Here is a 25,609-nt window from a genome sequence, read left to right on the forward strand (position 1 = left end):
GCCATTTTGAAGTGTATTTTTTGGTGCTTTTATTTTGAAAGAGTTTTGGGCTTTTATTTTGAAAGGCCGCGGAAGTCCTAGTGTGTGACCGACACGAGTACTGGCAGCTGTGGCATGATCACACCAAAAAGCAGGCAGACAGAGAAATCCTCATTCAATCCAATGGAGAAATCCAGAAAACCCACCCGTTTGGGGTGTCACAGCTCGGTCACCGTTTGAGTTACAGACTTGATTCAAAGTTTAAAGGAGTCATGAGACTCGGATCTATAAATCTCCCATTTACATGATACCGTTTTTGAGTTATGGCAGTTTTAGTTTGAGAGTGTTTTCTGCTCCCTCTGAGCTCTTACAATGGGTGTGTATTGCGCATTCCTGAGGCAGCTAGAGTGAGTCACATGTCCAGGCAGAGTGCAGAGCAGAGCACACCAGAGTCAAAAATGTTTGAAAACTCTTCACAGCTCCCACAAACTTTGTCCAATCCACATCAAAACTACATATTTTTGTAGGAATTTTTGTCCTCTTTCCATCTGCCTAGTTTTCAAAGCCGTCAGACCTTTACTTTAGACTCCAGGGGCTTAATTAGTGCCAAGTGTCAGCCTCCTCACACCAAACTCCATGGGAGACTAATAAGAAAAAACGAAGCTAATAATATTACAGGGGGAAAACTGCTTGAATGGTAGCCTATTAATTTATTTCATTTAGGTACAATCCCGCGGGGGAGAAACGCACTTGGCAGCAGCTTAAGATGAAATATAAAAACATTGTTCAAACAGGTAAAACATCTATGCGCGTCTTGTAACCATCTCCCGACGAATATTTAATTCTCTGCGCAGTAACACTGCACCTTCATCCACGGGATCGTTGTCGAAAGGACATGCCATGTTCGTGAAAAAAGTCGCCACGCCAAGTCTACTTCTGAAAGGGGATGCAGCCTTTTCACCACATAATAAGACAAGAATAAGACAACCATAATTTCCATGTACCTGATTCTGTTTGCAACGAGGAGTTGCTGGCTGATGATGAAGGTTGACTGTCCGAAGTGGAGGAAGCAACGGGAGCAGGAGAGTGACGCAACGAGTTAAACACAGTATACTCGATTAGTGTTACACCATGCAGGCGAAGGTGTTTTGTCATGTTTGTCGTGCATCCTCCATTGGCAGAAATTGTTTTTTCGCAGATGTTGCACTGTGCTACTCCGTCCTCTTTCAAATTAAAATGAAGCCAGACTTTCGGGTGTTTTTTGTGGTCCATGTTCGGACAAGTGATGTTCTTGCTAGCGGAGGCGCGGAGGAATAATACACGCCGCAAAAACAAACTAGTGCGGGCACTCGGAACCGAAAAAAGAATCAAAATTCAAAAATTTCCTTAACGGTTCCAGAACCGGACATTAGGAACCGGTTCCAAATAGGAACTGGTTCTCGGTACCCAACCCTATTAATGCATTCTATTTCGAATGCAATTTTTCATTAAAAAGGATATTCTCAAAGGGGTAAAGGTTTAAAAACCCTTTATTATTGCATATAAATCAGTTTAGTTCCGCCTTCATGCCATAAAAATAAGATTTGTGTTTGTGTGTATTTTCTTTGTGCCAGTGTTGTGTGGTATGTGTGTGTGTATGTGTGTGCATACACATGTTGGTCAGTGGAAGGATACTCACAGGCTGCTGGCTTGAGCTGACTTGACCTGAACTCTCTCCTGGAGGAGAAATAAAGTTGTCAACAAGTGACCACTAGGGAGTAATAGAGTTAACAGAGGTAAACTGCACAGACATATGTCTTTCTGAAGTGAACACACACACACACACACACACACACACACGATTCTCACCAGTACTGCAGCCCTAGGATCCTCATGGATGAGGATGTCTTCAGCTGACACTCTGCTCCGATCCCTTTTGGTCAGAGCTACAGAGACACAAACGATCAGCAACCATTTTTTTTTTTTTTTTTGCAGAACACAGGGCACTTAAGAATCATTTGTTGTCAAAAATGAATAAAAAGTGGTTGTAGATTTAAGTTCAGAACTTGCAGACTCAAATTGAATAGGTCTAACATAAAATAATTTGTTGATGCCTTGTTTGGACCATTTTTAAATTTATTTTCCCCCCGACCAATTTATTTCAGGTATGGCTGTTTTGAGACACCAGCTCAAAATTGAATACTACGTCTTGTAAAAATAACACATTTTAAGACATTTTATGACCTTGAATTTTGAAATTCTAATTTATGATATTTTAAGACATTTTGAAGCCCCTAACCCTGTTTAAGCAGTTCATTCTTGGCAGATATTTCCTTAGTGTTATTTGTGTTATTTGTGTAACCTTACTGGAATCAGGATGAAGGAAGGCTGGGCTCCTGTCGAACTCTGTGAAGCCAGCGTATGAGTTGACCGTCCTTATATTACCGTGGCCTTCAGGCTGACCCTGTTGTCATGGAGAGTCGAACAGAGATACTGTCAGTCACACAGGAAGCCGTCACATAGTGATCAATGTTCTTACATATCAAATCATGGTGAATTTTGCACAATTTAAGTCAGTGTTTCGTGAAGCTGCACTTGGCAAGATTTTATACAAGCCCATATTAAATTCTGGTGTCTGGTATACACATCTCTGCCAGCTGATGGTGATAAACTGGAACTTAGGTGGGAAATATAAATTGTCTCCTGTCCAGCAGCGAGTGAGTGCTCCACTCAGAGAAAGTTGTGCCTGCTAGCATCTAATCTTTTGCCTGTCTTGTCCCTTTACTTTACTTTACCTGTCAGGCTGGTAAAAATCAATATGCTGCAGACAGTTCACTGTTACATGATTTCTAGATGCTGCAAGTTTTTCTGCAATATCCAACTTGCAAAGAGCATAATGGAAAAACAATTAGCTCGGCAGGGTATTCAGTGTTGTTCTTTAAATTTCATGAGCAAATAATTCTTGTGAGAAGAGCTTGGACAGATCTGGATAAATGAGAGAAAAGTCCACAGTTCAATGTTTCCTGATAGAAAAATAACACACACACACACACACACACACACACACCTGCTGTCTGCTCTGTGTGGCTGGGCTGGGCTGTCTGCTGGAGGTGGAGATCTCTTTGGGTGAGGAGTGCTGCAGGTCCATACTGTCTTTATGTCCTGAGTAAACAAAGACACACTGTCAGCACACTGATCTACAGTAGCATAGTTAGTGGTGATCTGAGGAGGGATGAAAGGAGGGATGGTCCTTTCAAGAAGAACGTTTTGAGAGAAAATGTCAAATATCCAGTTTTTAAAATTTATTTCTAATTTACCTCATTTTATTTCCAAAATGAGGTAAATTAGTATTTGCACTAGTTCTTGATGTTTGTCTCTGTCATTTTACTGTAGATGGGATAAGGTGGTGAAGGTAGAGAGGAGAGTTTGCAGCATCTGGAAAATTTAGATGGTGGGGCTGAACAAATATTATCAATCTCACAGTACGGCAATGTGCAAATCACAGGGGCTGCAACATTTTGATAAGGGTATGGTATGAAATGTGTGGAAAAAATACCATTTTAAATGAAGTACTGCAGTATGATGCCTGCAAATTGTATTTTCCAAACTTAAGAAAACATGCTGGCTTGAAAAAAACAAACAAAAAAAACATCATCATTTTTGGTAGATGCAAAAACTTTGCATTCCCACTAAAATCATGAATCATATCGCAATCCAAAACTGTGTCAAATAACTATATATTTTTTTGCTAAACTGCTCAGCCCTACTTGATAGTGCCAGATAAGCTGTCAAACAAAGTTGCAGGGATAACAGAACAAGTCTCAGCTTGTCTTTTGTCTTCCTTGTACTTCTTGCTTGCCTCACACTCTGCCCATCTGGTAGCAAAGTAGATGAAAACAAACAGGTAACATGCAAATAATACAAATTTACTTGCATCCCCCTTTGTAAAATGATGACATTGCTGAGTGGTATTTATATTGGCACTTAAAACAAGACAGGCAAATGCATCTGTCTAATTTACTCACATTAGACACCAGAATGGTAAAATAATCATGATTCAATCATCACCTCCACCCATCAAACTAATCCTTAACCAATCATGGTTAAGGCTTTAAACTTCAACCAGTCAACCAATCGCTCATGCTCTAATCACATCAGATTTGAAAACCTCACAACCAGCAGCACAACAGAAGAAACAAAACACCCAGACAAAAGAGAGAGAACAGACAGAGACTGAAAAACAGAAAACAACAGGTAAAAGGTCAGACAGGACCCTGATCTGGGATATGGAAAGGCCCGAGCACCCAGCAGAAGCAGCTCAGACTGAAACTCAAACCTCTAGTTGCTGCTGGCTCTCGTGCTGTGTTCCTCTTGTTTAGGGGGGCTTCTGACTCACTCTGCCCCTCCTGGGAGGCTTTCGGTGGGGCCAACACAGTCCCTTCCCTGCTCCTTTGTCTGTAGGGTCTCATGGGTGCCACAGCTGGGGCAAGGGCACAACCTGGTAGGGGGCTGTTTTTGTGGATGTCACCTTCTAATGTTGAGGGCATCTGACAGGCAGTCTCATGAGTGAATGGGATATCAGTCTCTCTACCCTGTCTACTCAGAAAGGCAGATCTGCCCTCATCATCGCAGAATGCCTCGTTAACGTACCCCCCACTCACCTCCTTCTCAACCCTTTCTAAGCCCTCTGTGCTCTCAGGTTTCACAGTGCAAGCAGGCAAGCAGGCAGGGCGAGCAGAACCCAAACTCTTGGAAACAATGACGACAGTAGGATATACACATACATAGTTTTCATCTTCCTCAACATTATGTTCACCCTTGTTTTTATACTTACCTACAAATGCCCCAAATTCTACAGAGGTGCTGTCTGGCGGGATTGGCTGCTGGTATAGGCCAGCAAGGGCGAGTTCTGGGTGGCTGGAGCCACTGGGTTGGGAGGGGGTGCTGCTGACATAGAACTGAGCCCCAGGAGAGGGCACGTTGGGCAGGCTGGAGGGGGAGTCGGAAAGGCCCGGCTCCTGTGGACGGGTCAGCTGCCTCTGGGTGAAGGAGTGGCCTCGGAGACGTAGCTCCGAAGGGGAAATGGCCACGGCACTGGGGACAAAGGCACTGGTGCTGGCGCTGCCTGAGGAGCCAGCCTCTGCAGCAAAGTGCCCGGGTCCAACCAATCCCCTCCTCTCTGGACTCAATGTTGGGTTAAGGTTAGGGTCCAGCCCTGGTCCTATCGCTGGGTATCGCTGGTCCAATCTTCGACTACTTTCTGGCCCTGTCCCTCCCACTGCACCAACCCCAAAAAGAGAGTCTGCAATGTTGGCCCCCGCCTGGGGAAAAGAGGAGCCAAAGCAGGCCCCCATACTACGTTTGCCCAGCACAGAGGGCTTGGAATGGGGACCAGTGTCTGTTGCCACATGGGCCAGGCTGGGAACCACGTTCTTGGAGAGACTGAGCTCCCGGGTAATTTGATTGTGGACTTTGCTGGCCTCTGATGCCCTCTGGGCAGTCAAGGCCTTCAGAGTGTCAACAGTGAGAGCCGAAAGGTCCTGGAGGTGTCCGATCTGGGAGTCCAGTGTGTGCAAAGAGCGCTTGATAAAATTGACCTTGTTCCCAACCTCTTTCAGCTGGATACACATGGTCTCAACCCTGAGTGAAGATAAAAAAAGATTTTTGAATAGCCAGCATCAGTTGCGTACAGATCATCTCAGTCTCTATAACCTGCTACATTTTATGCATTACTGCAATTCTACAACATAATATAATGAAATGTATCTGATTGGAATTAATTCACTACTACCATAGAATGGTATGATCAATACTTCATTCTGAAAATGCCTGACATGCCCCACTGAGCTCTGTTATAGTTAAGATAAATTTCAAATGTATTTCCATTGGTTTTTATTTACTACAGTGTTCTTTATCATTTGATTTGACTGATGTAAAATGCTACATCTTGGCAATGAGAGACCCACCTGTCTGAAGTAAGGCGTATGCGCTCCTCACTCCCCGAATGAAACTGGTCTTCTTTTTCATGAAAATATGTTTCCACACACTGCTCCTCAAAATCATGCAGTTTCTTTTGGTCTTCCTCTGTCAGAAACAGCTCTGGGGGAGGAGACATCAAACATTAGTTACACATGCATAAAAAGAAGAGACACTTTACTGCTGAAGACATCCTTTAACATTCAATTAACAGTGCCTTTTTCAAAAATAAGCAATACGTTTGTTTTACAAGACAGCCAACAACCTAACCCATGCACAGGTCATTGAGCTGCTTGAAACAAAATGGCCTACTGGAAATAATCGATATATATTAAAAATACATGGGCATCAATGGTGAAAAAGTTCCCCCTTTTATATGTATGAGTTTACATTTAAGAGACATGAGATATCTGCTAGCCACTGACAGCAGAGTGGACGTACTTGGTCCGTAGGTGCTCTCTTTCTTTCTCTTCCTGCACATGCAGTAGAAGAGAGAGTAGATATGGCAGAGGAGGATGAAGGGGGGAGGGAGGACAGGCTTCTCGTGGTAGGCCATGATGAAGTGGTACCGCTGGTACTTCCACACCAGGTTAGAGATGGACTTCACTTGGAGATACACATTGCTAGATAACAGAGGATTAAAATCATCACATGAACAGGGGAACACTGACAAACTGTAAAATGTTTGGTTCAAGGTCAGTATTATTTTTTCCGATGAAAAGATGAACAACTGAACTGCAACATGTGAGAGAGCCAGAGTAAAATTACATTACATAACCTGCAAAAAAAAAACAAAACAAAACAGAACACTGCCAACTGAAGCTAATTTCAGCTTACACATTTGTTCCTTTTCCCCATTTTATGTTTAGGGCAAGTTATTTTCGAGTGGCAAATGTTATCAAAATGATGGCTCTGTAATTGCTACAATGCATACTCAAGCCTGCTTGTCCACAACCGCCTAATGGAAATAATAACTGTCTGATGCAGCAGTGACGCAACTGACAACCACTATCCAAAATGCCCCAAAGCTGGGTCATGGCAAGGCTGTAATGGATTCCTATATTATTTTGGAAATGTTACGGGCTTAACAGTGGAACATTTCTCACTAAAGTATCCCAGAGGAGTCCCTTCAGTACAAGATAGGCAGATTAAAAACACTGGACAAATGGTTAGAAAATATACACAGCCATGAGCAGACCCAAGACTCCATGTTAAAAATAAATACTTTCACTGTGCCATGAAAGACAAAAACATTTTGGTCACAGGGACCTTCAGACCATCATCAACTTTTTAAATGGCTTAAAAAAGTACTAAGTTTGAATGTGCTGTTCCTGCTGATCCTTCCAGATTACAGGCTTTCCACCCATTTAAAACACACCCTTTTAGTTGGTATGTTCTTCTTTATTACAATATTTGGGTTCACACAGAGAAGTCCGAAAACGAACCCACAAAAAGGTTAACAATCATGGCGGCAACATGATCTGTGCTCTTACTTGAAGAAGGCGATGAGGAGGTTGACCATTAGTATATACTGTACAAAGAGGTAGACTGCTTGTAGGAGAGGAGTTAGCCACACTCCTGCCGCACACAGAGACCTTACTGATGATTCGCTGTTATTGGCACACACTGGAGAAAGAGAGAGATTATTCAGAATGACTCATATATACACACACACACACACACACACACACACACACACACACATAAAGACACACACAGACAGACACACACAGAGTCTCAAAGACAGTGAAATGTACTAGTTATATACTCAATACAACCACACTGGGCATACACCATCCAGCAGTAGTTTAATATGTTGTGTGGATTCCAATCTGATTTGAAGCTTTGTGGATACATCTCAAGACAACAGATATGGACAATACTGCCTTCAGCAGAGACAGATATTGTCAAACTGATCAAATGTAATGCAGATAATGAAATGGGGAGGAAATAAAAATATAGTGTTGGTTCTATTTCTGCTGCTGGTAGAACTGTCCATCTCTATTGCCTGTGCATCATGACTTCTACAAACTGGCCTCAAAATATGAGCTGACACAGTCACAGAGAGAAACCCTAACACTTTTACTATGGTGTTACCTAACAGGGAAACAGAATTTTTCTATTAAAGCAAAAGTGAACTTAGCATGTTGGGTTGAGGAGTTCCCTGGGTGTGAAATCAGTTCACATGGTGGTGAAATATCCTCATTTGTTGCTCTGTGCTCCTCTGGGCTGCTAATCCAGAGTACTGTATTGGTGTGTCTCCAAGAGCAAATAGTTTTACCCCCTGTAATTACAATTGTTTGTGACAGTGCTGTTTCCTCCATTCTCTCTGCGTCGGCAGTTTCTTGCAGACACTACTTGCTAGACCTGCTTTCCAGTTCAAACAGGAAAAATCATTACTGGGACTTGTTTTTTGATTTTTTTCATAATCTGCTTTGATGGTGTTTCTTTAAGTGGTAAAGGGGTTATTTTGACCCTTCTTTTGTTGCACTATGGAGGTGAATGGAGAGACAGCAATACAGTATTCTGGATCTGCAGTCCAGGAGAGCATGGGGCAACTACTGTGGATATTTCACCACTGCGTGGACTTCTATAACGCCCAGGGAACTCCACAACCCAACACACTACTAAAGCTCAAATTCACTTAAATGTGCTTGCATAGCCAATCATAATCCAGCAGCTCCACTACTGGCACTGTGTAGTTACTCACTTGCACACTTGAAGTTTGACTCATTTCAGTGCAACTGAGATTCGATCAGATGTTAGCTAAATTGAGCTAAAATGAAACCTTGGAGCCTTGAGAGTTTTAACGTCTAATTTTCTGTTCTATTTAACAGCATGCCTACTGAATATTTACAGCAGCAGGAGTCACTGTCTGATTGATATCTGACAATGTATGAGGACCGTCCTGGATTAAGTTCATAATAACCAGTGTGATGAATTACAACAGTGTGTGAAACCTCAGGATTTCAACTCATGTTATGGAGCAGAGTCGCTGTTTTGTTCTACTTAAGCTTCAAATGCTGCCAGCTCAACTGATGATCACTCAGTTGTGGTCTTTTATGTAGACCACTTAAACCTGAGCTGTAGCAGTCAATGCTGTGGTGAAGCAACCAAAAAAAACCCTGCCTCCTCCAAAGAGATGAACCTCAGCTTCTAGTGTGTGTGAACCATGTTGTGCGAAAGGAGTGGTGAGGGTACGATGATTAGGCCGTTGTGGGTTTGATTTCTAGTGTTGTTTTGAGTGAAAATCAGCGGACCATGCTGTGGTGAAAGCTTTGAATAAAACTGTCCTTACCCTCATAATCTCCCCTACCATCCTCATCGTCCTTACCGTCGATTTCATAGGCATACACTTCCCCGTACATCATCCAGTACGGTTGGAAGACCACATCTTTAGCCAGTGTCCAGCTGGGCTCCTCATTTGGGTACAGAATGGCTTTCCTGGGCACGCCATAGCTCAGCAGGACTATAGCCATTATCACTACAATATAAAACATGTTGGCCACCTGAAAGAGATGTCACACACACTGAGTGAAGCAATGGGACTTATATTTTTATTACTGCTTGAAATTATATTTAACTTGTGTAGAACATTTTCCCTTTTTTTTTAGCACACATACTTCCACTCTGGGGATCTCTAATCATCAGCTTTGCTTTCTTATTTTTGCTTTGAAAATCTCATCCACTTTCAAATGTACAAAATTAGACCCAGGTAAATTTTATTTAAAACTTTTTACAGATCAATAATTCTTTCAGGTGGTATTTTTTCTATGTATTTGTAATAATTGAGCTGGGAAAAAGTCCTGAATATGATGACAGATCACCAGTGCAGATAATGTTCGAGGATTGCCTAGTCTAGAGCTTCTATGATGGTGTGCATAAAGGATCATTCAAAATATTCTACTCTATTATCACTAGGGGGCAATAAAAATCAACAGAATTCACATATCATTTCATTGAATATCAGTGAACTCTAATTATGTGAATTCTGGTGAGAGTGATCTATCACTTTAATGTTTATAAAGCTTTCTGAAAAGCACAACATGACTACAGTGACAGCCATATTCAACGCTAAACATAATAGTTTGACTGTTGGCAAATCTGAGTCAAGTCAGCTCTAAAACTGATGAGACCACTTAGAATAAAATAGTGGATTACAATACCTGATTACAGCATGTAGATGAATAATGCTGTCTAAATGTGAATGTTAAAATGAATATGAAATTAAGATTAATATTAGCATATTGTGAATGCACAAAAAGTGGCAACATCACTCATTGTGCCTTCATATTACAAGCAACAAGGTTACAAAACAGGCAAGTGTAGCAAGCCAAAACGTTGCTGAACCCACCGTTCAGCAACGTTTGTGTACACCAAAAAAGATGTATTTTTGTAATGTTTTATTATATGTGAAATAGTTACGTTTCATTATTCTTCCCTGATCCGATCATATCTTTTCATACTTTGCAGTTGTCTGCCTATAAATTTCAGTGTACTGTCTTGCACTGTGTGTATGATCAAGAGCTGAGAGAAATGCCATGAAAAGAGCGATGGAAATAAAGTCTCACGACTGAGATTGGCTCATGCTGCATCCTGTCATTGAAGCATGAGGTCAGTTGAAATCAGATCAATGTCGCCTTGCCATCATACATGCCCTTCACACAGTTCTGTGTTTCATGTATGTGTATGCAGTTAAACTTCACTGACTTCCACTGACCCTGAATTACTTCTTGTAGCTTTGTCGCTTGTACTTTGAGTATAGTTTCAAAACAAAGGTTCTTCGAAGATTCGTTAAATAACAACCAAGGCATTTTTAGCAGTAAGCATGAACCTTAAGGTGTCCAAGAAAAAAAAAAAAATCGGCATTAACTAATTGTGCCTGGTGCCTAAAATGATAATAATTTCAATTACAAAGAACTCACCATTTTAGCAATCATCATGACATATGGTCCTGCTTGCTGGTTGACAGCCAGGATATCCAGGAGTCGTACATACCAGAAGATGATATTGAGGCAATAAACAGTCCTCCCGGGGATAAAGGTATCGTCACTACCCAATCTCAGCCCAAAGCCGATAAAGAAGGTCACAATGGCCAGAAAGTCAGATACATTGAAATAGTCACTGAACCACACTTTTATCTTTTGACTTATCTTGCCAGCTTCAGACATAAACATCTGGAAAAAGAAACAGAGGAGGAATAAGGGACAAAGTGTAAATGAGTCACTGCACAGGCCTTTTTTTTTTTTTTTTTTTTTTTTGACATTGTTAGTATTGTTATTAAAATCAGAGAGCCTGAGAAAAATTCTTATCAAACTGGCTTTAACACCACTGCTCTACATACCTCTCGGATTTTCTCTATGGCAGAAGTGAAGATGTAGAGGATGACCACCCACTCTTGGGGTGAAGGCCACCTAGGCATTCTCACCAGGACCACATAGGAGTAGAACATTAAGAAACCCAGGTAGAAGAGCTGGAAAAAACAAACAAATTTCAGTTAACAATTTTTAAGACCACATGAACGGAAAAAAAATCTCAGGTTTGTGAACAACATACTCAACCATCAGGCATTCCAGAGTAATGATAATAGTTACAAATAACTGAGCAAATAAATAATTTCATTATAATTATATCATTATAATTCTAAATTATTATGGCCTGAATGAATCTGCACTATCACTGTTGCTGTTAACACAGTGAAAAATATAACTCCAGTAGAAATGCTGACACAAGGGGAAACGCAGCCAGAAGACATGATCACCCACACAAATTTACTTTTGTTGTGCTTGGCAAACTAATTTAGCCTCTGATGAATTAACCTAAACAACAAGAAGTCGTACAACATGAAGTAGAGCCACAGGCAAAAGGCTGGGCTGCAAGGCTGCACAATATTAGATTATTTCCATACAGAAAAGTACGCTTACAAATGAAGTTAGTTAGTTAGCACACAAATGAAGACTTTTGTCTACCTCAATGTCACATACAAAGCCCCTTTTAAGAGAAGTCAGTTCACTCACATCACCCAATTTATGACTAACAAGACAAGACTAAGATCTCTTTGGATGGGGAGTCAGTGATATCTAATGCTCTGATATACAGTCATTTGCACTACATATTTACCAAAAAAAAAAAAAAAAAAAGATACATTTTTCAAATTCAAATTTACTCATGTTTGAACATATGCATCCCCCACTGCTTCACAAAACAGTGGAATAGCACCAGTTCAGACCTGGTTCACACCATTGTCTTCAATTTGTCATGTCATGCAAGCTCGCCACAAGAGGGAGCTCACAGCTACATGTAGGAATATTATATTATTTTAACATGCTGCAAACGTATTAATGAACATAGTTTTGCAGATGTGTAAACCTGAAAGTTTGATTGGTGGACTCTCGCTGACAGCACATTTCACTGACAGAGCCCCCACCTTTCCTGTAACGGATCTTCCCATTCAAAACTGGGGGAGTGCATTTCTATATTTAACTGTCTCTAGTCACACACAAGATCTACACCTAGTCACAGCTCTTGCATCGACAGGCTGGTGCCATCAGGAGAAAGGTGGCTTAGAGTCTTCGCCTGTGCTGGATGTAAAGCATTTAGCTGAAGCCTGATTTTTTTTTCTCATACATTCCTTTAATGGCAAATAATATAAACAAGGTACAGTTATAAACCGTTAATCTAATTTATCTGATTGCAGGGTTTGCACCTGTAGAATGATTTGTTTTCAAATTTCTAGGGAGACTGTATGTAATTCTGGAACAGGGACAGAATTGTGTTCAAAACAGTTCCATACACGGGCTTCCTCTCCCCGACATATTTATAGAGGAGGTCAGCTGAGGCACTCCAAAGGCACTGAACCTCATCATGGCACTTTGAGACAAGAGCAAATAGCCTGCCATTTCCACTGGGGCTCTGAGTCTTTGGTTCTCAGATGGGGGCTATCTGTAGGGACAAGAGTTGTGTGAGAGAAATCTCATTTGCTCCATCTAAATTGAAAGTCAGACTTCCTGGATATGTTCTTTCTCAGGAGGGGGGAAAACAAAAGAAAAAAAAAAGTGTCCACTCAGTTTTTACTTCTCATAGCCTTTCTTTTTTGTAGTTTGAACTGATGAGCAAGCTGCAAATGAAATGTGCAAAGTTACAAACTTGTTTTAGCACACGTCCTAATGCAAATTAAAAACCTACATGCTCAACGATGTCTGTTCCCATGCAAAAACAAGTACATACAACAGGATGTTATTTTCCTTTGAAATGAACCATGTTTTTGAAGCATTAATTTCCCTTTAGACTGTGCCTCTATGCCACAGGGAGAATTCCTTGAGATTCACAATGCCTTAAAGAGCATCTTTTTTTCACCCGATTTGACCAAAGGTTCTATTCCCCTCAGAGAACAGGACTGTACTGTCTAATGTGGGAAAGTCTGAAACTGTGCAATGGTCAAGTGGTCCATCAATGTCCATGTAGTCGGGCCAAGCACACAAACAAACATACACCAGGCAACCTTGTAGAAATTACTGAACCTTAACATGTAAGGTGTGAAGTGTTGGAAAATCAGGCCTGCCTGAAGCAAAAGCTCATCTATGCTGAGATCAGGGCCGAGGCAGGTACAGCAGATGTAGATAAGCTCTAACAAAGGCAAGATTATGTACACTAGCAGTTTCAGTGATGGTATCAGCACACCTCAGACCTGAGTGGCCTGAAAAACTTTGTCCTTGCCAACAGACCTAAATAATGACACCTGGGCTCCTGAGAATTAGCCTCAGGCATACGTATATGTGTATGCATGAGAATAAGTGAGAGAAAATCAATGTGAGTGTGTTCACACAGGTAGTTATGGAAGTAAAAGCCTGAGTTCAAAAGGAGTGTGGAGAGACTATGCAGAATGATTTTCAGGCGATCTCAAACACGTGCTTGAAAACCTTTTGATGCCTTAGGCACCGAAGGCAAAACATGCCCCTGGCTGTTATAAGCAGGGGCGTTGAAAGACTAACCTCGTCTGGGAACATTGTTGGGAGGTGAAAGAAGGACTATGAGGGCTCCCTGAATCCAAAAGACATACCCTCTGTACAGGAGGCAGTACAATTCAGGGGGGTCTCAGACCAATGTTCTTGGCAGAGGTTACATGGGAAGTTTGACTGCTTCTCACTATATTATATTAAGTTGCCAGGGCTTGGGTGATATTTGTCCTGAAATGCTGAAGGCTCTGGATATGGCTGGACTGTCCTGACTGACACTTCTCAGGCTACTTTGGAAATCCCAGATTCAGGTGGAATAATTTGGATTCTGTCCTAATCATGCATATTAGCATATTAGCCAAGCCACTTTAAGTTCGGCATCTGACTCTGACAAGGATGTGCATGTCACTCTCTTGTTTGAGAAAGGATAAAAAGACACACCCAAGATCCTGACCAGTTTGGTAACATTAGTGTGGCACCTCTGCAGATTGCAGATGATATTGCCTGTCTCCCTTCATCAGACTCTAATCGCTGGTGCATACTGGAAGGTGTTGCAGCTGTGTGTGAAGGCATGTGAAAAAAGTGGCCTCCTGTCCCATCCAGGAGCAGGGTGAGCAGCTTCACCAAGTATCTTGAGATCTTATATAGCACTGGGGGTATGTAGGATTGTGATATTCACCACTGGTTAGACACACTGACCACAATGTGGGCGTTGTATTGGTCAACTAGAGAACTCAGCCATAAAGCAAAGCAGTTCAAATATCACCTGGGGATCCTCTACAAGGAACTGCCCAAGGTTCCAGCAGAAAGAGTTATCTGAGCTACCCTGCTTGCCCGGTTGCCCCCAAAACCCTCACTTGGCTAAGTGGTTAGAAAATCATCAGATGGATGGATGAGTGAGGGTGTGTGTATTTCCATACACATGCCTCTCATCTTATGCATACCGTATTGGACCAGAACTTGACAATTGGAGCATGGTAAAAGGCATAAATCTTCCTGGTTAACGGCAGCTTCCTGGAGCGAACGTGTATCTCTGTGTCAGTCTTCATCTCCACGTGATCATGGGCTCTGGCCTCTTTGAACACGTCCTGCACAGAGATTTAAAAGAATTTAATTGGTTTACACTGGGCAAACATACACATGGTACTGTTGTGGGGTGTGACAGTGCACCAATTGGCTCTCTTTCAGAATAGGACTGCTTGCCAAAAAATGTGAAATCAAGAAGAGTTTGTTCTGACAAATGTTTTGGGGGAGCGGCCCTTCCCTTTTCTATGGAATTTCTTTTCACATACAGATAAACAGAGAGAGAGATTGACAGAGAGAGAAGAGGAAACAAAGGTAAATCAAAGGGTTAAGTAAAAAAAAAAAGAAGAGTGAAATAAAGAATATGATTGAAAGAAAGCAGAAGATTCAGAAAGCAGGGAAAGAAAGGTACAAAAAGTTAAAGTAACAATCTTCACTATTGGCATACAAATAAATGTCTGTTTAACTACTCTTTCCTGCCAAATGTGTTACACAGTAACAATTCAAGCTATACAAAGTTTATGAAACCTTTTTACATTTGTTTTGGTTGAGGCTATTTTATCCTCAAACCAAAGGTTCTGTTGCTACATTTATGCATTACAACTTGAAACAACAGCGCATGCCTGGATCAGAGTAGGAATGTGAGTGCATCTGCATGGAAAAGCACAAATGAGAATGTGTGCAAGAGTGGGAGTGAAAAAAACACAGAGTAGATAAGCACAGTCATGATAGAGAGGAGGATCAAGTGAATCTGACCATTTGGATGTCATCAGCTACATTCTGGAAGTTGTGTTCGCTGTCCTCCATCGTCATCTGATGGTCATCTTGGCTCTGAGGGATGTGGGCCATTTCAGCTTTGGATTTATATTCCAACAGCAGGATGGCAGGAGGCACTAAGATACTCAGTATCACCTAGAGTCAAACACAGAGATACGGATGTGAGTAGGTACCACTTTTGATTGTCAAGAAATTCCTACACAGAATTAATAACAGAGTACCTGAAGTACAATTCTGTCCCTAAATCTGACCTCAAAGAATTATGTCCTTCCACTCCATTTGCTGGTTTGAACTGTGGTCATGAGCAGTGCTGAAAAATTTCCCACACTGCTGCAAAAATGTAGTAACATTTGATCTTATTGCTTATCCAAAATAAACAAATACAGAGAAATTAAAGCACATTTATCCCATATGTTACAAGTATCTGAATCCAAATAACAGCCATTTTTAAACTACAACAGGAACTGGGAACCGATTAAGGGTTCTAAGTATAAGAGAAAAGGGGCCCTATCTTGTGCCACCCGCTACCCGCTGCCACTACCCGCTACCCGCAAATTGCGGATTTAGGAACTTCCACTATCCCTAAATGGTATCTTGCGCCACCCGCTACCCGCTATCCGTTATGCCGACTCCGTCATTTGCGCCTGGAGGTGTGTCCGTGGGCGTGTTTCATGTGCTATCCCTAAAGTTGCTATCTTGCGCACACATTTGCGCACACACTTGCGCACACGCGGGTGGTCAGGACCACCCGCTATCCGCTATCCCTAAAGTCTGGGCTGTTACTAGAGCGCGCCCAGGCGGCTTCAATGCGCGCCCCGACGGAGCCACACCACACACACGGTTGGACTGATACCGGGACGCCGCCGGAATGGACTGAGTATATTACTCATATAGACTGTTTAGAGGAAAGACTGTTTTAATTGGACACTTACGCCAGCACGTTTTATTGTTTTATCATAAGCCAGCAGCTGTGCTATATTTTTATTTTTAATATTTTATTTGCCCAATCTACCTTGTCAATAAATTAGTTTACACATAGTTCCACCTCTGCCTCTTGTGTGTGTGTGGTGTGACCCGGGGATTTTACTCAATCAGTACAACCTTGTGACACGTCCACTTGGACACATGTGGCTCTACCTCCCGAATTAACTCGCCTATAATATAATATATAATATGTATATAAAGCCAACTTGCTTCAGCCTCAGTAGAAGCCCTGAGAAAATCTACCTCCCTCTCTCCATCGCGGGTTTAGGATTTAGGATTTAGGATAGCGCATCCTGCCCTTAAAGGCAGTGGCACCTGGCACACTGATTGGTTTAACTGGCGTAACGCCCAAAACACGCCTATGCATAATATACCGGGTAGCGCAGGTGTTTTGCGGATAGCGGGAGGTGCACAAGATAGCAACTTTTACGGGGGAACGCCTCTTCCTAAATCCTAAATCCGCAAATAGCGGGTTTAGGGAGTCTGGCGCAAGATAGGGCCCCTCGTCTCTTTCGAGCAGCAAAATGGCTACTTTGTCTTTTATTCCATAAATTGACAAATGGTTACACTTCTGTGTCATTTGTGACATCTACTGAATCAACACCTCATGAAAGCGAACACAAGGCTTGAAACCTTACTCTCAAATATGTCAGTTGTGTCTTAACTGGTGCACTTGCTCTGGTGCTATGAATGTGTTCAAAACTAGAGTTTATGAAATGCTACTGCACGTTGTAGCAGGGGCTTACCCAAGACAGAACAACTATTCCATGCTGTGTTTCACCTTGCACTTATCCAAATAAGGAGGCATTTTTAAACCTCAACAAATACATAAACTGAATATTGTGATTTGAGTTCAGAGCAAACTGAGAAGCCACCATTCCTCGTCTGACACTAAAAGATATAAGGGGAACACTACACCTTGTACCAGGAGTTCTTGCGCATGTTCAGTCGGCCCATCCACATGTCTGACAGCAGCATCTGGGTGCAGGTATGAGCCACAAAGGGCCGTAGGTGGGAGGAGACAGCGAGCTTCAGACAGGTGGAATTGCTCCAGTTCTTCAGCTCATAGGTCAGCAGCTTCATGGCCATGGTCTCATCCTGCCTGAACGACTGCTCCAGCAGATCCACAGCCAATGTCCCAAACTCACTGGAAAACATCCACACTTCTTATTGAATTACATTCATTTCATACCGTTGTTTTTAAATGAATTTTCGGAAGGAAACTTGCATTTGGATATGCACACTTCACCAGTTTACCAGGGGGATTAAAGAGGTCAAAGTGCACTGATGTCTCTAGAGGACAGACGGGCTCTATGCCTTGCTCAAGGATACTCTGACAGGGATGGACACACTGACAGTTAAAGGGACTGAATTTGTTATTTTCATTATCAATTGATCTGCTGACTATTTTTTCAATTAACCAATAAGTTGTTTTGGTGCATAAAATGTCAGAAATAGTGAAAAATATCAATCACATTTTCCCATAGCCCACGGCGATAATCTCAAATATCTTATGTCATCCCAATCACCAGTTCACAACACAACAATTTTTAGCTTACTGTCACTAAAGAGACCAGATCAAATATTCACATTTAAGAAGCTGCATTCAGAGAATTTGGAAATTTTCTTCTTAAAAACAAATGAATTGGTCATAAAAAATAGTTATAATAGTTATAAAATAAAAATAAATGTAATAGTTGGCAACTAATAGATTATTCGACTAAATGTTGCAGCTCTACTTTGACCAGCCGTTGAACACACCAGTGATAACAATACCACTTTGTAAAAAGCCCAGAAAAACTCACTTGGAGTACTCTTTGAGCTCCTCTGACGTGTCGTCCACCACATCGCTCTTCTTAGCCTCATAGCCCATGGAGCGGCAGAGCTTACAGGCCACCAGTGCCTTAGCCATGTTCTCCTCACCGTGCTGCCAGAAGAACAGTGACATCTTCTGCCTCTTCATCAACACAGCCCACACCAGCAGCTCGTTGAACGGGTAGGGGAACCGCCGTGTCTCCGGGTCATCTATGTCCACTATCTCTTCCTTGCTTCTCTTTTTGCTCTGCTCAACAGTCGACTCCAGCTGAGAGCAAGAGGGAGGAGATGGACCGATAGTATTTGCAGGGCTATTATCACTGTCTGTATTTATTTACTTATATCGTTTAATTGAATGATGGGAGTTTACCTTGGGTTTGTAAGGCTGTGCAGTCTTGATGAAGTGGTTGTGTCTGGTCTTTTCCTTTTTGTCAGCCTGGATGCTAAAAGACTCGTGACTTTTCCTCAAATGGGAGCCAGGACCTGCTGTGTGGCGCCCTGACCTCTGTGCAGGAAACACAAATGCATATCCCTATTCATTATCCTACAGCATAATCATCTAATATGCAATCAGCTATAAGTGACATTTTCCTCACTAGACTACTGATAATTACATGTGAGTACAGTAGCAGTAGTAAGTCAGACAATGCTAGCCTTATTAAATTATACCACTGTGAAAGAAAAACGGTCAAATGCCAATAAGGCACTGATACAAACTTTGCTTTTTTTATTCAGTTTTAGCTGCACTGAGAAAGGATGACTTGAAGGAGCACCCTGTGTGTGAATGACATGTCATTGTGTTGACACACTTTCAGTGCTCAGCAGGTGTCAAATCTTGTTTTATCTTTTAAACAAAACAGACTAATGTCAGGATTGAATGCCTGCTGACATGGTTTGTCCAAGTTGCAGGAACTGCGACGGTTCCAACTTACCCTGCTGTTGCCATGGAGATTGTTGTAAATGATTCGGAAGCGTTTACGGGTATAGTTGCACCTGTAAGTCCCACCCATCAGGTACTCAATGACCAGGCCCACATCGATCAAAGTGATCTTATAGTTTGGGGGCAGGTTACCCTGAAATAAGTTCCGACAATTATGTGAGCAGTGGAATTTAAATGAACTCTGATCACCATCTCTTGCCATCAACCAATAAAATCTTTAACTGGACGGACCATACCTGTTTGACATCCCTGACCATGTGGAGGAGAGTTGGATTGTTAGGAGGTTGTTTCTAAAATAGAAGACATAAAGACGAAAGTTAAAATGGTAAAAATAAATAAACGAATAAAAAATTCCATGCTTCGCGTTTAAGTACTACAGTGTTGCATAAAGGTCTGTGTCCATTTGTGTGTGGCGGTAGACAGGGCTCTGAAACTCAAAACCATGCTGGAAACAAACCACATATCCTTGTTTTACAACTGACAGCAATTCATCCAAGGAGAGCAGGGTGTGCATTTGTGTGTGTGTGTGTGTGTGTGTGTGTGTGTGTGTGTGTGTGTGTGTGTGTGTGAGTGCACAGACTGTTACCGTGTTGTAGAGCTCCTCCAGCCGACTGATTGTAAGGAAACGGTGCATGCTGACACCGTTCTCTATAAGCAGCTTGACAAAGTCTACCCTGTCCATCACTAATGCATCCAGCATTGCCTGCTCCAGGGAGCCCACCTATAAACACACAAATAACAATTTAACTGCTATGATATGAAGTATAATTTTCATAAAGCATTTTTTTCTGTGATATTGTTATTAATAAGAGAACGATGATAGAGGAGAGCACTAGATATATCACAAAAATTAAACAATAAATATTATCTTCCCTCCCATTCACGCAAGATCCAGGAGTTCCAGATTTTAAAATCAACATAACCACTGAGGGCGGCTTATAAAGACAACTCTGATAGGGTTCATGTTACAGCCAAGACAAACGGTTCATGGCATCCTGCCCAAGTCTGGTCCCCTGGCTCTTCTGACTGCAGATTCTGGGCAGCAGAGATTCTGGGGTTATTCTGGGCAAGACTAAAGGTTTGGGGCTAATGTTAAGCTAAGCAAACATCCCTGGAAGCTGTGGCTTGCACAGACACACACACAAACAAACACAGAGACGTACCAGGAGCTGCTGTCCGTACACAAACACATGATTCTTGGCAATGTCTACGCGGTCCCAAGCCAGCGTCAGGACAAGCTGATCGAAGGCAGACGCATTTGTGCCTGAAATGAAGTAGAAAAGAACACATACGCACATGACCCCCAGCAGGTACAACCACATGTTAACATGCACACGGACACACACACTCACACAAAAACACACAAACACACACAGATATTAATTCCCAGGCATGTAAAACCATATTAATGGTGTATTTCCTTTTGGCTAGCAGCAGGATTAAAGGAGGTTCTAGGGCCAGGGCACATGGAAGTAACACAGTCAATTACACACTGATACATCGACACAGGAGATTAGAGAACAAAATAATCCCTATCGGGCTGCTGGTCTCTTCCACAATAATATGGCCTGTTTCCCATAGGAGCCATCTGAATCAAATGAGCATGGCTTACATTCACACAGTGCACAGAATCAGTGATCCAGTGTTTGAATGTCGGCAAGTTTCATTTGGGAAAGAAGCAGCATGTAAGTCAGTGAAACACAGGAGTGGTGTGCAGAAGTGTGCAAACTGGTCGACTGTATTTCAGTTTTCAAAACACTTTTCCTTTAGAGCTGAATCCAAAAGGATTTGCTAACAACTGTTCATGTTTGACTGGACTTTATAAAATAAGCTGTCAATCACTGCCAAACTGACTTTCAAATAGTCTCAAATAGTCCGGGCAGACAGACTGCAAGAAAATTTAAAGATGAGAGGGTGTGTGTGATTTAAAGGCATCTGCCTTTACCCTCCTCCAATCTCACCCCAAAACAGAACAATAAATTTCTATCAAACTAAAGGAGGCAACACTGCTAAATGATGCCTCCAAGTGCTAAATTAATTCCACCCTGGTGGGAGGAACTTTAAATAGCCTTCAACAGATTTAAAGAGCTGAGAGCTTTTGTTCCCTCCAGGGTCCTATTGAGGATGAGTTACTGTTTCACTAAGATGAATGCCCCTTTGGCAGACAAATATTTGCCTGTGCAGGCATTTCAGCCTCATTCACTCACAATCATCAGAGGTCTTTTGAGTGGCTGGACTTGTTCCTTCAGAAGATCAATCAGTCCAGAGCTGTGATTGGTTAGTCACCCACACATTCCTGGCTTTTGTTGCAAATATAAGTAGAAGGAATGAGGGTGGAACAACCAACACTGTGCTGAGTATTGGATTTGTCATTTGTTTAAAAAAAAAAAAAAAAAAGCGGCTGCAGTGATTTCTTACGGTGAAAAAATTAATTCCAAATTCAAAATTAAGGCGAGCTCTGTGTTAAAATAGTAGCTGAACAATCTGTCACAAAATGGGGAAGGGGTTGTAGCTGTTTTTCTTTTTTGCTGTCCTGTTTTTTGTTACCTGCTAAGGGACTACAGATGTAAGTTACCATTCTTGCCAAGTCCAGCAAGTTTACAACTTGTATTTTATATGGATGTCCATTAATGTGCTCTGTCCATATCACAAAAAACACATAAAGAAATAAAAAGTCCTTTTTAAGGAAAAAGGGCAGAAATGAAGGACAACGGCAAAATAAGGGAAACAAGGAGAGGATTGTTCAGTGTAGGTGAATATCTTAAAAGCCTCTCTTCTCTAAATTCTCCCTCTCCCTCTCTTTCTCAGACAGACTGCGAAGAGAAAGTGGGATAGGACAGAGGCATGCAGTAAAAAGAAAAAAGACTGACAGTGTTGGAATAACGAGGCTCTGTGAATGCTAGCAACATGATCTCCTGAGGAACACAAAAAGAAGGGCACACAAGGGGGACTCTGTTCTCAAAACATATCTATATCGATAAGAAAACACGAGAAAGTCTCAAAATCTTAGCCTTCCAACGCCAACAACCTCTTTCTGAATCCAGCAGCATACAAAAGAAACTGAATCAACTTTAAGTAACATTTTATTTTCTTGTAGGTCAACACAGGCATTTATCAAAAGATGTTGGAAAAAAGTTCAGGGAGAAGTCGTTTGCTAACCTTTGAGTAATGCCCTCAGAATGGCCACATCAATGTCCTGGTGGTCCTCGGAGCTGATGTGAAACACAGTGATCTGTTTTCCAGGAAAGATGATAGCACACATTATTACGTTCCCACAGACAGCATCCTGATTTTTTATGTGTCTGTGATATGGCATCAACTGATATGAACTATATGTAGGACGATCAGTGGATATCAAGCCAAAAAGACACAAGACCATCTGAACAACTTGCTCAACAATAGAAAACATGAGAAAACTGCTCCAGACAACCACTAGTCATAACTGTTCTGTTCTGGTGTTGTTTTGGCAAATAAATTGATGAATCTAATATAAAAACAATGCTGAATTGATCTGACTGTTTTCTCAAGTACTGGATATTTTAGCATATCTTGAGTCTGACTTGTGGTTAGAAAAAAATGTTTCTTTGTCAATAATTACTCAAATTACAGACTTTTCTTACGAACTACAACCTTACGAATGAAAAAAAAAAAACAAAAAAAAAAAACATAAAACTTGTGTTTGGCTGCCACAGACTGTCAGTCTTTGTATCAATAGTTCAGTCAATAAATTCCACAGTGGAAAAAAAAAAACACACCCTCTATGTAATCACTCGGTATGTTAACGCCCCAGAGAGAGGCAATTGTGAAGTGGGGGAAGCATCATGCAATGAATTGGGGCCGAAAGAGAAGATTATGTTCCCTGCCCACCAGCAGGTCCACCCACACTGACTTATGTAAAGGTATTACTTGTTTCTGGGCTAAATGCTTCTTCCTTCTGGCTCCCAAATGGTAGAATGGCCATCTGACTCTATTCAGCATGGCAAAGCCCTCCTGTCATGTTGACAAAGGCTTAAAACTCACTGATTTCAGGCAATATTTCTAATGGTCTCCTTAGCTCTAATTTCTCTTATTTCTTTTTGAGCACTTTTATTCACGACTAATTGAATGGGCTCAAGTTTACCAGTTCTTTGCTCTTCATGCACTCCATCAGAGTCTGGAAGAGATGGATGGCATCACTCTGGCTGAAGTTGAAGGTTTTCTTGATGGTTGCGATGATGTCGGCCTCCACACCATCAGGAAGACCTCTATAAAAGGATTGCAACAAGGTTATATACACACACTTCATCTGCAGGCCACACTGCTCAAGCACCCAATGCTGAAGAATGTTGAATGAAATCAAATGCTGGTATTTCCAATTATTTCCCTTCTATAAACCATGTTTATAGAATTAGTAGTGAGCTAACACATAGGCAATACTGGCATTTGAGGCAAGACTTTGGATATTGAATTCACAAAGTATGTAATGTGAAAAACAAATAATAAAGTGATTTATATAGTCCACTCAGGGCTGACCTATTGCAGTTGGAGAGACAATCCCATACCTGAAAGATCAGATCATTCTGATATCAGCCTTGTGCCCCGTTGCTGTTTCAATTGTTGTATGCTGTTGTATAATTCTATTATTGTTTTTTTTGTTTGTTTGTTTTTTTTTATCTTTTACCTGTGTGCTTACTTTAATTATTGTAGTTTGGCTGCAGCAATCACCTAATTTCCCCACAAGGATCACTGAAGTTTTAATGATTCATCTTATCTAAATACACTGCTCTGGATCTGCCCATGTTTCCTGCAACTGGCTATTTTATTTATTTTTTAAAATTTATTCATCTAGTTACAAATCCCGTTCATTTTAGGTGAATGTATTCATGGCTAGACCGGAAAATCCTGGGTGGACAGTACAAGTGTCAACTTATACTGTCCACCCAAAGTTGATAAGCACATTTGTGAGACCCGTTGTTTGGTTTTGTAAAGCCAGCTAGTGCAAAGACACTAAAGACACTACATTTAACTTGCTTCATGAGGCAAGGCCCAGAAAGCCCACTAGGGAAAGAAAAAAAGGAGAAAGAGAAAGAGCCCTCTAAAATTTACACCAGTTACATTCAATCATTATCTGGCTATGGTTGCATTTGCATAACTTTTAGCACAGCAGCAGACATTTAGCATCCGTCAATTCACAAACAAAACTCTGTATTAATTTCATTGGCAGATGATGATGATCACCTGCACTCTGTCAGAAGTTCAAACTTTTCAACTTTTTGAGCTGTTTAGAGACTAATCATCCTATGACAGAAATAAACAAAGAAACAAAATAGACTGGCAGAGCACCACTGCCGACAACAGCATCCAACAGCACCCCTCCTTATTTTAATCCACACTTTAATACTAACTTACTCTTTTATTGTCTCCAATCATTCCTTTTTCAGTGACATCAGTATCTGTAAAGTACTGATAGTTACCGACAGAGAAGAAGTGGATGCTATAATCTATTGAACAAACAAAACAAAACAAAACAAAACAAAAACAAAACAGAACAAAAAACTGGGGTTGACTCTGGAGAACACTAGCTACTTCTCAAAGTCTAGACTGCAGCCAAGGTAGGTGGCATTTCTTGGCTCCTACATCAGCATTTATCCTTTCCAGCCGTACATATCCCGCAATCCTGTGTGTGAACAGGACATGGAAGACAATTTGGAAAAAAGCGCCGCAAGGTGGAAAGCACTGACACTGCAGGTCTGGTGGAACTCGTCCTTAAATGTATATTAAATTGGAAACTATTATGTAACATTAATGTACTCTTCCTCCATCTCTTCAAAACCTTCAAAAAAAGAGTGTCTTCTCTGTTGTGTGCTGTAGGTATGACAGCATGATGTCCACACTGACATTTATGGGTTTATTTGAAGATACCTCTGGGCATAATGAACTTGGTGTGTTATCCTCTAATTTGACAAGCACTTTAAAGAATCATTTTATTTTAGTCTATTTTATATTTCAGTATTAGTATTTTCTTCTATTTATAATTTCACTTTAAGAATGATCAAAAATTGGAAATGTTCTAAACTGACACTACTTGTGTGATGAAGCTTCAGTGTATCAGACTGTTCATTTTCCTTCACATGTTCTAACCTAATGCTCGTTTAAATGGAGGTACATTACAATTATTTAGTTAACACTGATAGAGGCGGTG

The 25,609-nt window shown here is 41.3% G+C and overlaps 1 protein-coding gene across 3 annotated transcripts in view; it reads right to left on the reverse strand.

Moving 5' to 3' along the window:
- Window positions 1-25,609, reverse strand: part of trpm7 (transient receptor potential cation channel, subfamily M, member 7) — a 52,394-nt gene that overhangs the window by 7,665 nt on the left and 19,120 nt on the right. Inside the window, exons 9-30 of one of the 3 annotated variants that reach the window (XM_030079302.1) lie at window positions 23,549-23,672; window positions 22,588-22,660; window positions 20,592-20,692; window positions 20,015-20,149; window positions 19,665-19,718; window positions 19,421-19,561; window positions 18,859-18,993; window positions 18,479-18,756; window positions 17,592-17,820; window positions 15,669-15,824; window positions 14,834-14,977; window positions 11,279-11,407; window positions 10,860-11,111; window positions 9,269-9,443; window positions 7,428-7,560; window positions 6,376-6,557; window positions 5,925-6,057; window positions 4,793-5,598; window positions 3,026-3,120; window positions 2,326-2,422; window positions 1,828-1,904; window positions 1,658-1,695 (exon numbers count right to left, since the gene is read on the reverse strand). In XM_030079302.1, coding sequence (XP_029935162.1) covers window positions 1,658-1,695; window positions 1,828-1,904; window positions 2,326-2,422; window positions 3,026-3,120; window positions 4,793-5,598; window positions 5,925-6,057; window positions 6,376-6,557; window positions 7,428-7,560; window positions 9,269-9,443; window positions 10,860-11,111; window positions 11,279-11,407; window positions 14,834-14,977; window positions 15,669-15,824; window positions 17,592-17,820; window positions 18,479-18,756; window positions 18,859-18,993; window positions 19,421-19,561; window positions 19,665-19,718; window positions 20,015-20,149; window positions 20,592-20,692; window positions 22,588-22,660; window positions 23,549-23,672 — 3,687 coding nt within the window. Of the gene's footprint in view, window positions 1-1,657; window positions 1,696-1,827; window positions 1,905-2,325; window positions 2,423-3,025; window positions 3,121-4,792; window positions 5,599-5,924; window positions 6,058-6,375; window positions 6,558-7,427; window positions 7,561-9,232; window positions 9,444-10,100; window positions 10,132-10,859; window positions 11,112-11,278; window positions 11,408-14,833; window positions 14,978-15,668; window positions 15,825-17,591; window positions 17,821-18,478; window positions 18,757-18,858; window positions 18,994-19,420; window positions 19,562-19,664; window positions 19,719-20,014; window positions 20,150-20,591; window positions 20,693-22,587; window positions 22,661-23,548; window positions 23,673-25,609 lie in introns of those variants that run through there. The other 2 variants (XM_030079292.1, XM_030079311.1) reach the window with 2 other exon arrangements.

This window comes from Myripristis murdjan, chromosome 3 (assembly GCF_902150065.1).
Source record: "Myripristis murdjan chromosome 3, fMyrMur1.1, whole genome shotgun sequence".
Lineage (NCBI taxonomy): Eukaryota > Metazoa > Chordata > Actinopteri > Holocentriformes > Holocentridae > Myripristis > Myripristis murdjan.